This window comes from Neofelis nebulosa, chromosome 10 (assembly GCF_028018385.1).
Source record: "Neofelis nebulosa isolate mNeoNeb1 chromosome 10, mNeoNeb1.pri, whole genome shotgun sequence".
NCBI lineage: Eukaryota > Metazoa > Chordata > Mammalia > Carnivora > Felidae > Neofelis > Neofelis nebulosa.
Window position 1 is genome coordinate 75,686,587 of NC_080791.1, and position 17,819 is coordinate 75,704,405.

General features: G+C 50.0%; 1 protein-coding gene across 15 annotated transcripts in view; it reads left to right on the top strand.

Annotated features, from left to right (window-relative positions):
- Positions 1-17,819, top strand: part of NAV2 (neuron navigator 2) — a 741,392-nt gene that overhangs the window by 710,921 nt on the left and 12,652 nt on the right. For 14 of the 15 annotated variants that reach the window (XR_009249837.1, XM_058688453.1, XM_058688452.1 and 11 more), the window contains 9 exons: positions 2,684-2,837; positions 4,221-4,383; positions 5,107-5,207; positions 7,315-7,410; positions 9,208-9,376; positions 12,688-12,923; positions 14,748-14,902; positions 15,119-15,190; positions 16,701-16,897. Coding sequence is in view for 14 of the 15 variants with exons in the window: in XM_058688453.1 (XP_058544436.1) it covers positions 2,684-2,837; positions 4,221-4,383; positions 5,107-5,207; positions 7,315-7,410; positions 9,208-9,376; positions 12,688-12,923; positions 14,748-14,902; positions 15,119-15,190; positions 16,701-16,897 (1,343 nt within the window). In the remaining variant the exon portion in view is untranslated. Of the gene's footprint in view, positions 1-2,683; positions 2,838-4,220; positions 4,384-5,106; positions 5,208-7,314; positions 7,411-9,207; positions 9,377-12,687; positions 12,924-14,747; positions 14,903-15,118; positions 15,191-16,700; positions 16,898-17,819 lie in introns of those variants that run through there. The other variant, XM_058688457.1, reaches the window with a different exon arrangement.

Sequence of the window (17,819 nt, forward strand, 5' to 3'; positions counted from 1 at the left end):
GAGATGGGGACAGGGGATCCAAAGCGACCTCTGTGCTGACAGCAGAGAGCCCAATGCAGCACTCACACTCACACTCACGAACTGTGAGATCATGACCTGAGCCAAAACCAAGAGCCGGGCACTTAAACAACGGAGCCACCCAGCTGCCCATGATTCTGTCATTTTTAATGGGCCTGTTAATATCTCTAGGACTCCTCCCCCCCCCTTTTAAAAGGAGATCATGGCAATACCTCTTCAAGGAGTTGTTAGTAGATGTAGTAAATTAAATAATACGCTTCACATGCCTGGCATAGTCGTTTGTGTATTCCATATGAATTTACTGAGCACCTGTTACATTTGATCAGTGTGATCAGACACCAGAAATGATGCAGAGAAGCCTGGTCCTGGAGCAGCCGGCCATGTAGGGGGTAACCTGTTGAGTGCAACCAAATTATCAGAGATGTACAAAGGTCTAGCATGGAAGGAACCAAGGGAAAGAGTGCTGTCCTGGGCAAGAGGGATAGATAGAGACTAAAACCTAGCTGGGGCTGCTGCAGAAGAACTTAATTTTCAGGGCACATACCTGACTCAGTCAGTGGAGCATGACGCTCTTGATCTTGGGGTTGTGGGTTCAAGTCCCACGTTGTTGGGTGTAGAGATTGCTTGAAAACAAAATCTTTAAAAAAAAAAAAAAAAAAACCCTTAATTTTCAACATCTCTGTGCTAAGTAGGAGGACATCCCCTCTCATTGGCCAAGCTTCGAGAAGTAGCTCATGTGATACAGCCCACAGAGGTGGGTGCTGAAGAAGTCTTGTCTGTCTTGTTGAGGAAGCTTCTGGGGAAAATGTACAGATCATGTGAAGGAGACTGGGGCAAAATGCCTTGCCCTGGAGCACCAGACGCACCCGACCGATGGTGTGAATGGAGGCTTACTGTTCTCTGCAGTGAATTGGAGCCTTCCAAGTCTGTGCAGGGCGTGGTTTAGCGAAGCCTGGAGTGTCACAATGGAATTTTGCTCAGACTTTACTCTCCATTTAAACCAGGAACCCGTACTCCTCTCTCAAGAAGAAACTAGTGTTTGCAAGCTCCCATTGCAAACCTTGCAAACCGGAAAGGCATGCCCATTTAGTTAAACCTTACAAACTATAGCCTACTCACAGCACAGAGAGGGGTGAGGGTTGGGGGAGGGGCAAGATCTGATTTCTAGAGACATTTTCTAGCCCTCTTAGTCCCAGATCTGTTGGCCTCAGTTTGTCATGGGTATAGAATGGGAATGATCCTAATATTTTCAGGAGTCAGAGTTTTTAGAAGATTTTTAAAGCCAAGAAACTCCCTTGGCTACTGACAACTTTTAAAAATAGGAGGTGGTTTTCCTCTCTTTGTCCCTCAAATGAAAACCATTCAGGTGTAGGTCAAGAAAGTAACAACAGAACAGTTTGGCTATTCAGGTGTTAAATTTTTCTTCTAGTCCTTTCTGCCCCCCCAAATACAATTACACTTCTTTCAACGATTATAAATGGTTTCCCCCTGGCAATGAACACTTCCACACCCTCAACCCGTTTTACAGGTCAGGCTTTTTTTGGCCTCAGATCCAGAATTTGGTCTTGGAGAGCAGGCTGCACAGTTATTTCTGCAGAGACCACATGTTCATCATATCTTTCAGAGATAATCAGCTTCAGCTTTGTAACTTTAGGAACATGTCCTTTTTTTTTTTTTTTCTCCAGTCTTCAGTCCAAGAAATGTCAAAGCTTCTTATTCTGGATCACCCTTCACCCCAGAACCAATGATCTTTGAAATCACCATCTTTTTTTTTTTTTTTTTTTTATAGAGCCACCTTTTCTAACATGGAGATTTGGTCTTCCACTTAGTGCTGACCTGCCAGGTATCTGAATAGCAAACCTGACTAATCACATAGGGAACCCAGCCTAGAAGGACCACCTTTGAAGACAGAGAGACTCCATGGTGTCCCCTGATAATGGCATATGGGTGGAAAGGATGACACTGAAAAACGCTGTTGCTCAATTTTCACCTAAAACTGGCTTCTGTATCCTATCACCCTGTCTGCTGACTCTGCACGATGTTTCCCTTCCTTGCTGAGAGCTTATGAAGCAGTGTGGATGGGTGGGGGAAGGAAGGAATGTTGTTCTCTCAAGACACTTTCAAAAGACTGAGTTTCAGAATGTGACCAAAAATAGACTAACTCCCTCCACAGGAATCTTTAGGTTGCTTTCATTTGGGGGCAAATAAAAATCACTCCTCAGCTTTCTGACCTTAGAATGTCTAATCTTTAAAACAGACAGTTGACCTTCCTTCTCTGAGTGGGTTCAGATCTCAAGGAGCATGTGGTGTCGTTAAAGGGGCCCAGCTGGGTACACATTGGAGCGGGGGGTGGTTTCAAGCCCCAAAGGTTACTACTCCCTCTGGCCAGCTCCTGCTTATCCCAGATTATTGGAACTTTGTCGAAAGGCACACCAAAGCCATTCTGAGTGCCAGAGCTCTGCGAGGGAAGATGGTAGAACGGTAATACAATCTGTGAATTTCAGGCGCTTTGATCTTATTGCCCCCAGGAAGCACTGGGAAGATGGTTAGACAGGGTCACTGCTGCGCAGACCTGCTGATGGACGTGGACCAGTGGTCAGCGGAGGACTGGAGGGAGATGAACTCAGAACTGTTCTCATCAGTAACACCCACCCCCCTTCCCTAGAATTTCAGAGTGCATGGATAGTGAAGCCGAGACAGTCATGCAGCTCCGAAATGAGCTGAGAGACAAGGAGATGAAGCTGACAGACATCCGCCTAGAAGCCCTCAGCTCTGCACACCAGCTCGACCAGCTCCGGGAGGCCATGAACAGGATGCAGGTGAGCCCGGGAGCATGGGCTGGGCCCAAGGCTGTCTGGGGAGGGAGTGGCAGGAGGCTGCTCTCTGCCAAGCTAGGGCTGCAGACCATCGCAGCCCTCTGCTTTCCTAGCCTCTTTCTCTCTTTTCTCTTTCTTTTCCAAAGCAGCGAAGCTTCTCCTCTTTTCATGTCCTCCCGGATATTGCCCAAAGATGAGTCTTTTCAAGGTGTAGGAGGAACCATGCGTCTCCCCTTTGTGTAACTTTCAGTGGCTCTGCCATTGGCTCTTGCAAGTTTGTTTATTTATTTTTGAGAGAGAGCGAGCTGGGGAGGGGCAGAGAGAGGAAGAGAAAGGATCCCAAGCAGGCTCCGCACTGCCAGCACAGAGCCTGACATGGGGCTCGAATTCACGAACTGTGAGATCATGACCTGAGCCAAAACCAAGAGCCAGATGCTCAGTCTACTGAGCCACCCAGGCGCCCCCCTTTTTGCTCATAATCTACTACCCACCTATTCACAGTTCCACTTTCCAGACTCAACTCAATGGCCAGAGGGAGCCCCTGCTCCCTTTGGCTGCCCAGGGATTTCTGTTTCATCTAGTTCCCTCCACAAGGATCTCTTTCTGCACATCTGAATTGGACCCTTTCCTCAAAGTTGAGCCTCTTACTCTGCAAAGTTTTCCCAGGCCCTGCATTCTGGAAGCATTAGTGCCCTCGTCTGAATTCCTATAGATTTGTTCTTACAACCCCTTGCCTTCCATCATGGATTGGAAGGCATTTGGGCCTTTTAGCTATTTTATTTTTTTTGCATCCCTTTCTCAGGCTGTAGCACCCATGCTTTGCACATAGTAGGGTTTTCTCTAAATATTCATAAAAATGAAAGAGCCCTGTGGGCTCTGCCGAACAGGACCTCACTGGAGGACAGCGTTTTCCAAAGGGGGTTCCATGGAACACTTGTTCCAGGAGAGGCTCAGCGAAAGGAGAACTCCTTGATCAACTGTGTTGAGGGTTGCTACACAGTGTGTGCCCCTCTGAGCTCCCCAGTGCAGAGGAGTTCATAAAGCCTCTGAGTCCTGCAGGAAAGACACCTGTCAAGCCCAGGGTCACTCAAACCTCTTAGATTGTAGGCCCCTTTTTCACTTAGGACTCGGGCAGCAGACTCTGGGAAACATTTCTGAGTTCTTTTCAGAGGCCATCTCTCCGAAAGGATGGCCCTTGCCCTGCCAGACAGGTCTTGTATATATGCAAACAGCAAGCACAGCCGAATCTCTCTGGCGGTGTGACTGACGTCCTCAGCTGGGATACCCACTTGATCCCTGCAGGGAACCTTCCGATTCCTCCTCCAGAATAAGGCTCGTCTGCGTTACCTCCACCTAGTAAGTGAACCTCTCCCTTACTCTTTGCAGAGTGAGATAGAGAAGCTGAAAGCTGAGAATGACCGGCTAAAGTCGGAGTCTCAAGGCAGCGGGTGCAGCCGGGCGCCCTCCCAGGTGTCGCTCTCCGCCTCCCCTAGGCAGTCCATGGGCCTCTCCCAGCACAGCTTGAACCTCACCGAGTCAACCAGCCTGGGTGAGTGGCATCATGGGACTGGGGGCAGGTCGGGGCCTGCAGCTGGCACTCCACTCTCCAAGCAAGAGCCCCGAGATAAGCAGGTGAACAGATTAAATGGAGAGGCAACAGGCGTGTGTGCACTTGGGGTGTGTGTGTGTGTCTGGGTGTGTGTCTGCTACCAACATGAGCCCAGCCGTTAGACTGCTGTCATGCTTTGCTCCAGTGCCCCGAATTCTCCAAGCCACACGCTTGGATCCTCTCGTCCACCATGTTGAGTTCTGTTTGATCCATTTGAAGAGGCTGTGACCTGCAAGCCGAATGCTGCATAGAAATCCCATGGTAGCAGGTCCCAGTTGGGGCAATGGCTTGGTGTACGTACGGTCTTCCCGCCTTCAGGATGGATTCCAGGCCGGCACCGTAACTAGCCAACACGATCTAGGTTTTCTTTGTAAGCATATTGAGGCTGACGCTTTGATTTCTTACCCATGATGCTGCGTTGCTGTCGTTTTGGTTGAGCCTCTGCCTCGCACTTCCATTTGGCAAGGTACATCGTCAGCCTGCTGGCTCCTCGGTCGGTCCACCGTTGGTTTCTGTGGTTGCATTCTCCATTCCGCCCTCCCCCCTTCCCCGCACCCCGACACCTGGTTTGTCCCGCTGCCGTGCGGACAAGCAGCGGGGGTGTCAGGAAGCCGGCTTTGCTGTCCCCATGTGCCTAAGGCTGTTGATGTTTTCCATTCGCAGACATGTTGCTGGATGACACTGGTGAATGCTCGGCTCGGAAGGAAGGAGGCAGGCATGTTAAGATAGTTGTCAGCTTTCAGGAGGAAATGAAGTGGAAGGAGGTTAGTTGGATCCCTTTCCCTGCTCTGCTTGTCCCTTCCCCCAGGTAGAACTACCTAGCTTAGTGATGTCATCGTCAAACCGGATCACCTCAGCACCTGAGGTGATCTGGAAGTACTACTAACCCCTTCCTTCACTCACCATAATCCCCAGCAGCATCTTGACACAATTAAAGGGAGCAAACAGCTCTTCCCTCCCTCTCGTGTTTGCAAAGTCTAATAAAGGGTACTAAAAATATTCCCCTGCTGCCTTTCCACGGAACCAACTAAACGCTGCCATCAGTCAGAAATGGCCTTTCTGGGGTCATGTGTTCCTAAAGCACTTCTGAGGCAGCTAAGCACCGTGAGCACAGAAGGCACAGAAGCAAACTGACCAATCCCAGCTGACCCGAGAGCACCAGTTTTGCCCAGTGTTCAGAGACTGCGGAGAACGTGGGAGACTGAGGTGGCCTGGTGACACACGTGGCTAAAAGTGAAGCCAGCGGGGCGTCCTGACTCCCCGAAGCTGAGGAATCTCAGTTTTCTGAGGAGTTTCTGTTCTCTTCCAGAGTCTGAGGAGGCCACACCCGCACTAGGGACTATTTTGGGGTAGGGGTGGGGGTTGACAAAGTTCATTTTTAGTCACTGATTAAATCCAAATGACCACCTCATATAAGTGGAGAAAGACTTCACAAGTTGCTATTTCAAGTCCTCTTCAGTTTTTTGTTGGATGTTTCTTAGCATTCTCGCCAACACACTATTTGTACTCTCGGAGTGCTAGGGAACCCACAGTGCCCACCGAAACAAAGCGTGTGCGGCCAGACTTTCTTTGCCAGAGGATTCCACTGTGTGGCTGGCCCTTGAGTCTTAACGGGAGGGGATAGGCCCAGAGTTTGGAGCTGCCAGTGATTTTCTCATCATCTAGCCTAAAAAAGATCCAATACATATAAAGAGCTCCATTTTCAGAGCTTGACTAGTGATAGGACTATCAGGGGAAAATCCATTCTTGGAACATTCTTATAAAAAAAAAAAAAAAATCAGGGGATACCTGTGGATTTGCATCATTCTCGTGGTCCTCAACATGAACAGGTAAATTGTACATTTCACAAAAGTTTGAGTCCCTCTTAAAAATTGGATCACCACAGCATCCAGATGAAGTTGGTTGACCAGATGATGTCACCTCAGTTTACAACTGAGAAACATAATGCCTGAGCATCACTTACTTAAGATTACAAGGGAGCTGGGGAGGCCAGATCTTCTCACTGCAAGGCCGGTGCTCTTTTCTCTGCTGATTTTGCTTAATTGCCACATGTGCCACTGTCCCCACCCCCTGCTGCCACCCTCATATTTCTGTATCCTTATGAGCATGTCAGATCTAAGATTTTAAAATCCAACAAAACGGAATGTTCTGTTAGTTTTTGTTACTGTCGTGATTAGTTAGCCCTCACCATGCAGAGCCCTGTGCACACAAATTCAAAAGAAATAGAAAAAGAGTATTTTTTTTATGAACTTCCCAGAGTTTTGTTTTCTGAATCGAGTATGTTTTAATTAGCAGAAAAGCAATACACGTTCTTAAAAAGAAGACAGAAATTGAACATACTCTATCCTGAGGGAGTTTAAGATTTGGCAAGGAGACAAACTTGACTTACAAATAAGACATAGATACCTAAAAATAAACAAGTATAGAAGATATCAATATATAAGTTACGTACGGAACCACTGAAGCATGTCAGCTCTGAGCCTGGTGGATTAATCATTGAAGGCTTCTTAGAAGAGGTGAGTTTGCAAGCAAGGTTTGGAAAGGGAGAGATGGCAGATAGGAGAGGGGAAAGCATTCCAGGCAAGGGATGTGATCTACGCACCTACACAAGGTATACCTTTGGTAGAAGGTCCTAGATTCCAGAGAGGAGATCCTCTTTTCCTGACCCACGGATTGGTATTTTTGCAGTGGTGCGGGGAAAGATTTAAGACCATTACATTCGATCTAAGTTGTATTCTGGTGTTAAAACAAATAGGACTTTTATTTCCCTCTCAAACCATTGGTGGAGTTCTAAGGCAATCTGAGTCCTTGCTAACGTGTGTCAAAAAAGATTCACCTGTTTTTCCCCTGCATACATTTCCTTACCCTTAGGATTCCAGACCACACCTCTTTCTTATTGGCTGCATTGGAGTTAGTGGCAAGACGAAGTGGGATGTGCTCGATGGGGTGGTTAGACGACTCTTCAAAGTAAGTGTCTAAGAAGACAGCTGCAGTAGTCTGCCTGAAGTGGGTGCCTGGGCTCAGGGAGGGAAGGGGCGGTTTGTGTCCTGAACCTGGCCACTTCTTGGGCCTGCTCCCCACCCCATCCTTGTGTTGCTGGGACTTGTCCCCTGGCACTCAAGTAATAGGAAAATGGTAAGTACAGACTGATGATTGACCACACTGTTCTCGGATACCCTTGGCAGTGATTGGCCGGCCAGCGAGGGTCATCTCCCCAGCCTTGATCAAGTATTTGAGCCTCTTGTGGTGAGCTGCTTATGTTCAAATTCTCCCTTCACCTTAGAAGCGTGTCCTGTTGAATACGCTTTGGAGTGAGTGCCCTGTGGCCAAAGCTAAAACGTCAAATTTCCATTCTTCATTTCGGGAGGATTTGACCTGACTTGCCCAGCACCCTTGCCAACACTGCAGAGTCTGTGATCTGTGCTTCATGTAACATTAACATCTCATCAATGGCCAGAGTCAAAGATGTCGGCATAGTTATTTTTGTAGTTGTTCTACTGGAGTGGGTGGGTGTTTGTCACAGGAGAGATAACTAATGAGTCCTGAAGTGAACCTTCAATCACAAGGTGGTTTTGGAAGAAGCTTTTCATACATGTTTTTTCTATCGTTCTGAAGTGAGTCAGCAATCCTATGTGTTCATTAATCATATCCCCTGAGCAATAATGGTAACCTATATTTTTGGTGCTAGAGGTCATGCTAACATAACCCCAATTTATCTTCAGGCCTGTGAGGAAGGTCCTATTAGTTTCCCACTTAAAGAGGAGGAAAGTGAGGGTCAGATCACGTTACTTGCCCAAGGTCGTGGACCTAGAAGTCAGCCATGTTGGTCTAATTGAGCTGGTCTGACTTCAAAACCTGACTTAACTAGTATACTCCAGTCTTTTTCTAGCATCTGGTTTCAGGTGGTTTCACACATAGGAACTTCTGTTCTCTGACCAGAGATCATTCCCCATCTTGGCAGGCTGCAGAAATGTGACTGGGCAAGAGATGTGAATGGCTGAGGGCAACCCACTCCTGCCTAGAGCCAAAACCTTAATTCTGCTGATGGGCAGTCGGGACATCCTTGGGTCAAAATGACCAACAGTTTGGGCTGAAAAGAGCCTGTTGGGGCATCATATGTGAGGAAATGAGACCATTAAAGGTAGAGAGGCCTGTTACCAGTATTTCACATCAAGTCATTGTCCAGCCACCACCTAGCCCACGGACCTTTGGTCCAAGTTCACTGACCTAAAACCTTTTGGTCACTCACCTCAGAGGGAACACCTTCCAAATTAAACCCAACTTTTCCTGTTTAAAGATCAGGAGCTGTTTTTTTTTCTTGCAGCCCCGGGGCGTGTTCCCTTTGTCATCGGTGTAGTCTTTGCTCTTAGCCAAGGAAAGGGGCCAGTGGAGGGATTTCTTGTCAGAATTACTTTCTCGTGCATTTTCCAGCACTATTCACAGGCCCTGGCACCTTAAGGACTTCAGCTGAACTGACACAACGCAGCCTAAGTTTTCCTTGCTTGGTTCATCCAGACTAAACGTTCACGACTGTGTTAGGGCTCCCCCCACATCACTAACCAAATAAATCTGTACTTTAAGAGGCCTGTGATACTTGGGAATCATCCCCATGGAAAGCCAGCTCTTCTCACCTCGTTCCACAGCTCGATTTCAACCCAGGCGTCAACTGAGAAAGAAAATGACCATAAATCACCCAAGGAAAACATGAGTCATGGGCAGATTCTAGCCACATCTTTGATAGGGTCTTGATTTTATTCTTCCCAGGAGTACATCATTCACGTCGACCCCGTGAGTCAGCTGGGGCTGAATTCAGATAGTGTTCTGGGCTACAGCATTGGGGAAATCAAGCGCAGCCACACCTCGGAGACCCCCGAGCTTCTTCCCTGTGGCTATCTGGTCGGAGAGAACACGACCATCTCCGTGACTGTCAAAGGTAACTCGGCCGATTGTGGAGGTCGGAGTTTTCAAGAATTGAGCTTTTGTCTTGTGACTTGGCAAAACATGGTTGGAAACCATGGCCACAGTTTTGTTTGCACATGTGGGGGGGGGGGGTTGGTTTCTCCTCCCCCACCCCCGCCCCACTGCAACCGCAGTCATTCTTACCTAAGCAAGTTGAACGGTTTTTAGCTTTTTCAACCACCACCGGAAACAAACACTTTTAGTTTATTGCCGAAATTATATAACAAAACGTCCCATTAGCCTTCTGACTCTAAGATGATGGAATCTTAATAACCCTGCTGAAGTGGGGCTCCACCAATACCAGTGGACTCCTCTTGCCAGCTAGCCTTGGACGTGGTCCCATACTATGGATGGGAGCCGCAATCTGCTCTAGAGGCATTGCTCAGAGCACTCTGATGAAATTTCTGAAGCTCTTGCCCACACACAGTGCTGCTGGTGCTTCCGATTGCCTCATCACCTGGGGATGTTAAGCCCCAGGCCAAAGTGTATTCCATGGAACTCTAGGCCCACAAAGTATCTTGTGGGGGGAAAAACAGTGTCATGGCCAAATAAGTCTAGAATACTACATCATTATACCCATTTGGACGTAGGGGCAGAAAGAGAAGAATGTGCTGGTGCACTGACTCTATAACTTAATACACTAACTCTTGCCGTTAAAAAGGCTGTTTAATCCAGTCTGACACAAATGTATTTGAGTGCAACCCCCTTTTTTCCCCTGTATTTTATGAACCCACAAAGAATAGATTAATAAACAGTATATGAGGCTCAGCATTCAGGTTGTCCCATTTCTTAATTCCCTGGAAGGCACAGCTCTTGACTGGAGTTTTAACAGTGCACTTTTGGGGTGGTTTGATGCAAGCTTTGTTTCCTGGTTGCAAGGTTTTCCAGAAGCACCTCGCCATTCCTTATCAGCAAAAATCTATATGCTTGCTCTGACGATGGCGAGCTGTCTGTTACCACTCCTTGAGCCTCACCCACAACCTTCTTATCTGGCTAGCGAGCAAAATTGCACAAACGTGGTCTCAGGCTGTAAGTGACAGAAACCTACCCCAAACTAGCTTTATCAAAAAAGGAAACGCACCTGGAAAATCCTGTAATACGCTTCAAACACTGCTGGATCCAGGTATCCCAAGAGTGCCATCAGAACCAGACCCGCCTCAGCCTTGCGTATCATCTGAGTTCTCTGCATGTGGCTGCTAAAATGGCCCTGGTAGCCCTGATAAATCCTTCTGGCTTGGGATTCACCAAGAAAGAGAATGTCCTTCTGGAAAGGTATGACAGAAAATCCTTACAGGTGATTCTGGCCCACCTGGGTCAAATGGCCATCACCGAGCCAGTTACTATGACCAGGGAGATGGTTTGGCCCAGCCTGGCCCCACATTCGCCCCTTGGTGGCTGAAGGTGCTGGGTCGGCCCCTCTTGAACCACCTTGAACAAGCCCCCCATGAGAAAGACGAGTCCTGCTATAAGGGGCAGGAGGAGGGGGGACCAGGCACACCGAAACAACGCTTCAAGGAAAGCCTCTTATGTCACCAGTTCAAGCCGTGTCTCATCCACGCTGGTGAGCACACGTCGTCACTTGTAGGCGACAGCTACAGGCATTGAGGGGTGAAAGAAGTGACCCACTGCAGAGACCAGACCTCTGCACAGACAGTGACAAGGCGGTCTGCTACAGTGGAACGTGCCACCCCACCACGGAGCCCGATCTGCCACTGTCAGCACACCAGGTTGTTCAGCATCTCGAGGCATCAGCTCAGGTTTATTTATTTAATTTACTTTTATTTTTTAGAGAGAGAGTATGAACAAAGGAGAGAGGCAGAAGGAGAGAGAGAGAGAATATCAAGCAGGCTTCATGCTCAGAGCAGAGCCCGATGTGGGGCCCAATCCTACAACCCTGGGATCATGACCTGAGCCAAAATCAAGAGTCAGACGTTCACCCGACTGAGCCACCCAGGTGCCCCAGCTCAGGTTCATTTTTAAGTGACACCTGACTCTTCTGTTTTCTGGTGGTGCTTGAAACTTATGCCTTCAAGGCATGATAAACCACGCAAGGGTTTGAGCCAAGAGGTCCGTGGGCTGTGGATGGTCCACCTAAGTGGTACCAGAGGCAGGGATGTGACTGAGCATGCCTGAAGTGAGTTCATCTGCAGAACAGTCACTCCCGGGGGGTTTTAGGGCAAAAGACCAAAAGAGCAGCCTATATGTAGAGAGAGTTGTTTTTGTGGGTTTTTTCCTCCCTTACTATTAAGTTTAGACGAGAGACCTTACACTCTGCACTTCGCATCAAGTTTGAGCCAGTATAGACTACACTGAACTCAGTACCAGGAAAGTCTCGGGCCTATACCCAGAAGCCAAGTCATTCAGGAACCTCCACCTTGGTCATTCTGGAATAGTCCCTTGCATTTAGGGACTGTTCTCGGTTAGGGGAGGATTAGAGACAAGCATATAAATGCATTTGAGGGGTCTGTTTGCAGTGAATTATTATGTGGAAGGAAGATGCTATTATAAAATCGAGTAAATGGGGAACCTGCCTGGCTCAGTCGGTAGAGCATGTAATTCTTGTCACAGGTTGTGAGTTCAAGCCCCACACTGAGTGTAGAGATTACTTAAAAATAAAATCTTTAAAAAATAAAATAAGAAAGAATAAATGCTCTTCTTTTTTTTTCACATACGTATACTGGTTTTCTTGAGGTGAGTTTTAACAGAATTACCTTAGGTTTCAGACAGGTAACCTTGGATGGACCTTCTTTTGAGAATGGTATCAAGACAATAACTCTTTTTAAAAAGCCAACAGCCCTGATTGGTGGAGATGTCTCAGGTGGGAGAAGGGAAGAATGCATTTCCTCTTGACTTTGAGACTCAGAGGTCTTAGCATTTTGCCTTTGTGGCGTATGTGAGTGTGGGCAGCAGTGGCACGTGGGAACAAACAGGGTGACAGGGCAACCCCTGGGGTCCTGGCAGACACGGGAGACCCAGGTTTGGTTTGGGCAAACCCCAGTGGGTAAATCCAGACAGGCAAGCAGAGCCCAGTTTTAGGAACTCTGCAGAGGACAGACGGGGGCCCAAGGGCCCGGGTGTTAAAGCTGAGTCTGCGTCCAGCCAGGGGCTGGAGCACGTGGTACTCGTGATCAGGGAGCAACGGCCACTTGTGCCCAGCCTGCCACGTACCTGGGTGGGCAGCGGTCTCCAGACGAGTGGCCGCCACGGAAAAAGATAGGCTGTCCCAGGTGGCAAGTGCAGAGCTTCCCTGGGGCTTCAGATGCTTCCCGTCCCTCTCCAACGCAGGGCTCACGGAGAACAGCCTGGACTCGCTGGTGTTCGAATCCCTGATCCCCAAGCCCATCCTGCAGCGCTACGTCTCCCTGCTGGTGGAGCACCGGCGGATCATCCTCTCCGGCCCCAGCGGCACCGGGAAAACCTACCTGGCCAACCGGCTGTCCGAGTACCTGGTGCTTCGGGAGGGACGGGAGCTGACAGACGGCGTCATCGCCACCTTCAACGTGGACCACAAGTCCAGCAAGGTGAGAAGGTCATCCAGAGGCTGCTGTTTGGCCCTTTCAGAAATGTTGATGCAGAGTGCCTAGATGGCTCAGTCGGTTAGGCGTCCGACTTCGGCTCAGGTCGTGATCTCGCGGGTCGAGCCCCGCATCGGGCTCTGTGCTGACAGGAGCCTGGAGCCTGCTTCTGATTCATTCATTCTCTCTCTCTCTCTCTCTCTCTCTCTCTCTCTCTTTCTCTCTCTCTCTCTCTCTCTCTCTCTCTCTCTCTCTCTCTCTGCTGACAGGAGCCTGGAGCCTGCTTCTGATTCTCTCTCTCTCTCTGCTCCTCTCCTGCTTATGCTCTGTCTCTCTCAAAACGAAATAAACATTAAAAAAAAAAAAGAACTGTTAATGCCACTGCCACCCTGATGGGAAAGCAGCATTTCCTCTGTGTTCTCCCTTGGTGGTTATGAAAGCCTGGTGAAGGAAGTCACGGTGGGAGAGCAGAAAGGAAGGCTTTCATCCACAGCTTCAGTGAAGAGCGCCATCTGTAAGGCGAGCTGGCTCATTCCTCACTCGTCCGCTATAAGCCGCGTTTGAAGCTCAGTGTTAATAGGTCTTTAGGTTCGCCCCCAATGCATCTATTGTAGTTTACCAAGAACTTGTCACTCGCCATCTCGGTGCTGTCGTTTCTCCCAAATGTAACCTCTTCAGGAACAGCAATGACACTAATAATAACAACAGCTCACATCACACACTGCTTGCCATGACCAACAAACTGACTGCCTTACAGCAGTATCCTCACAGGAGAGGTTGTTGTTACCTTGGTATCACAGAAGAGGAACCTGAGGCTTGAGGCAGGTGGCCATGTGCCTAGGACCCCTTGAATGGTACAGGGCAGTGGACTAGGGCTCAAGTCGGAGTCTTAGACTCTAGAGCTAGCAGATGGGCTCAATCCTGCTTCATGGGGACCAGTGGAGATGTTTAGACCTAGGCCCGGGCGAGGGTTGGGAAATGTTTTCTCAAACTTGATCACTGTTCAACACAGTGGGAGGTGATGGATGGTTCGCTCTGGCTGGCCCTGAGTCAAAGGTGATTGGGAAATGACTCTTCTGCCTTGAATCACCTGGCATGCTCAAAGATGTAGATTCCTAGACCTCATTCCCAGATGATTGCTTTCAGTAGGTTGAATGGGAACCAACTGGCCAGGAAATTGTGCCAGCTCAGTCTCTTCCTCCTCCTCTTCCTCCCCTGACACACATCCCTAACCCTAGCCGTGCTGGGCTGTATACCAGCTCCAGATCAAGCCAATCCCCCTTGTGTTCTCCACAGTTCAGTTCAGAGCTTACCCTTTCCACCAGATATCCCGGGGCTTCCCGTGCATGTAGACCCCCTGCCCCTGCACTGTTGGTTTTCTGTCTGTGATGGCACCAGTCAGCAGTGCTTACCTCTCTGTGGGGATGGCTCCTTTGCTATATTGATTCGTCGAGGGCTTCTGTGTAAACAGCTCTCAGGCAAATGCGAGCTTACTGGAGGGTGGGCATGATAAGCAATATCAAGAAGAATGACAATACTTCTAGGAAAGTGTCAGAGCAGAGACAAAACTATGCCTGGGCACCCCATGGTGCTGTGCTCCTGCCCCAGGCGGAAGGAATTCTGTTACCTGGTGAATTCCAGGAGTCTGGACCCAGGCCTTCCCCACCCCCTCCCCAGCCCAGTGCTGGGCAGTAGATGGGCACGCAACACTTGTTCATGGCCTCCTGAAAGGCCTTTGCACCTGCGTTGACCTGGGCAAAGTGAAGGCTCCGAGTATGTGCATCTTTCCAGGATGCGTTCACCCACTTATTCTTTACCTGGCCTCCACAGGAATTGCGCCAGTACCTGTCCAACCTTGCTGACCAATGCACCAGCGAGAACAACGCTGCGGACATGCCCCTCGTCATCATCCTGGACAACCTGCATCACGTCAGCTCCCTGGGCGAGATCTTCAATGGGCTGCTCAACTGCAAGGACCATAAATGGTAAAGGCCAGTTCTGGGCCTCCCGGCCCCCAGGAAGCCGGCGGCCACATGATGTGTGCTGCGTGGGCACTGTGCTCACGTGGGGGTTGGGGTGGGGGTTGGCGGGGGGGCAACCAGCCACCTGCCTGGACGCTCAGACAACACGGGCTTCTGTGAGCACCTGCTCTGGCTTGGCTTCGAGTCACAGAGCCTTCTTTTCCTTCCTGTCCCCCGCAGCCCTTACATAATTGGCACAATGAACCAGGCTACCTCTTCTACCCCCAACCTGCAGCTTCACCACAACTTCAGGTAAGGGATCGCTTTTCAAGGGCCAGCACTGGGTTGGGCGTCGTGCTGGGGATCCTCCCCAGCCTCACTCATTTAATTCTCATGGTAGCCTCACTAGTTTATCTTGCTGGTGGGGAGACCGGGGCTGAGAGAATTGATTAGTGTGAGGTCACACAGCTGGCCCGTGGAAGAGCGGAGACAGGAGCCCAGGTCTCCCCGACTCTCCGCCCCAGGGGTGGCAGTGTCACGATGGCAGCTCTGGGCTTGCGTCCCCTGTGCGTTTCTTGCGACGCGTCTCTCCATCCCTCGTGAACTTGAGCAACGGAAGCTCTTGCTGATGAATGTCCCCTCGTCGCTGGGTCTGTGGGCCTGCGAGTCCCCTGCGAGTCCCTCTGCCCCAGCGCTGTAGTAGGGGGCCGTCCCTGTGGGGGTGCAGGAGGGGCTGTCCAGATCAGTCGTGCGAGGTTGTGTTGCTGCTTGCCTGGGCCCTTATGTGCGGCTGAGAAGCCGCTCTGGGGCGACCCCCCGCCTGCCTTACACTGGCGGCACTGCACGCATCCTAGAGGGCGATCTGTTGGAAGTGGACCTGCATCGTAACCGTCAGAAATGGCGATGCCCCCGGGCCTGACATCATGGCCACCTTTGCACCCAGGCTGTCCTGTCCCGTCCACGCTTTCTCCTCCTGCCCCCGGCACCACCCCATCTCCCAATACACCGCTGTGATCATTTTGTGGCCAGTGGGCCTGCCTGCAGCTTGGCTCCCTGCAGGCAATCTCCTGTGCCAGCGGCATCCGAGTGAGCATTCTAGAATTCAAAGCTGAACATAAAGCCCTTGTGCTTAAAGTCCTTCAGGGGCTCCCCATTGGCTCCGGAATGGAATCAGACTCCTTAGGTGGGCTGGTCAAGTCTAAACGCTGAATTACACTGGTTGCTCTGGATCTCTGGCAGTTTCCCACACACCCCACGTACGTGTGCAGATGGTGCAGCATGGCCTGCGGCCCGCACCCCAGCCCCCTCCTGGTCTCAGGCATCCCCTCCTCTGAGAAGCCTTTCCTAATTCTCCAGGTTTCATTATGTCTCATTCCTCTGTTTGCTTCTCTGCTTCCTCCCCTGGGCTGTGTGCTTCTAGGGAACAGGGACTGTTTCTTAGTCTTGGTTATAGTTCCGGAGGCCGACACGGGGCCTGACTTCCAACACGAGAGGCAGCAGCCTTGGTGGTTAGAGCCCAGACACTGGGGCAGGACTGTCCTAGTTCTAATCTTAGCCCTTCTATTAACTGGCTGTTTGATCTCGGACAAGTTGTGCAACCTGTCTATGCCTCAGCATATCTGTCTGTGAAATGGGGATGGCAGTCATAGGGCTGCTGTAATGAATTGGGAGTTCATGTGTGTCCAGCATTAGAGCAGTGTTTGTTGTATAGTGAGGCCTGTCCTAGTAACATAGACACTCTCCAGATCTAATGAGCTTTGGGGGGGCTGGTGTCGTTTTTATCAGTCATCATCATTGAAAATTATGGCTGACTTTCCTCCAGGTGGGTGCTTTGTGCCAACCACACAGAGCCCGTGAAGGGCTTCCTTGGCCGGTTCCTAAGGCGGAAGCTCATGGAAACAGAGATCAGTGGGCGGGTACGGAATGTGGAGCTGGTAAAAATCATTGACTGGATTCCCAAGGTCTGGCATCACCTCAACCGCTTCCTGGAGGCTCACAGCTCCTCGGATGTCACCATAGGTAGGTGGGAGGCTGGGCAGGGGCAGGTGGGTGGCCTGGCTGGGGGATAGGCACTGCTCCTGGAGCTCTGGTGTTCTCAGATGAGTGTCCTCAGGGCCTTGGCCAAGAGAGCACTTTGCAGGTACAAGTCAGCTGGACGCTGCACTGTCCATATGGATGAGAAGGGGACAGAGGGACAGTCACAGCCCAAGGCAGACCCTAGACTGGCAGTCATCTGCGTCCGGTGCTATGTCTCCACCGCCCCGCCAACTCGGCCCAGTGCACCAGGGCTGATCAGCAGCAGAGAGGGGCATCCAGCCTTGGCCGTTGCCAAAACTCCTGGCTCAGCCAAGAGCCCCCACGACAAGGCTCCCGCAGGAGCAAACCACCCTGCAACACTGGCTTTGTTTTAACAATAAAGTGTTATCAACATTCCTGAAGCTTAGGGTTCAGAGAAAAAAAGGTCACCGATCATTCCCACATCCTGACGTGATCATCTTAATTTGAACTTCTGTTTTCTGTGTCTACACAGACGTGCTTCATGTAGTTACGATCCTAGTGTGCACACAGGATGCTCTTTTCACTTTGTCCTAAGAGCAGTCTCCGTTTTTACAGTCCTTTTCAAAGGCTTGCAAAATAGGCAAATGTAGGTGTACCTCTGTTTGCTTAACCGTGTCTCTTCTCTTGGACATTTCATGCACTTCTGTTTCAAAGGTCAGGATTAATAATACTGCAGTGAACATCTTTCTCTGTAAAGCCTCTCCTCTCTTCGTGATTTTTCTGGGGGAGAGAGATCCCAGGGTAGGGTTAGGGATCCCGAGTGTAATGCCCTGTGCCCACCACCCGGCAGTTGGCATTTCTGCTGTCATTCAGAAAGATCACAGGAGCCCTCTGTGGGGTTTGTTCGGAACGTGGCTTAACACCCCAATTTCAGCTCTTGATT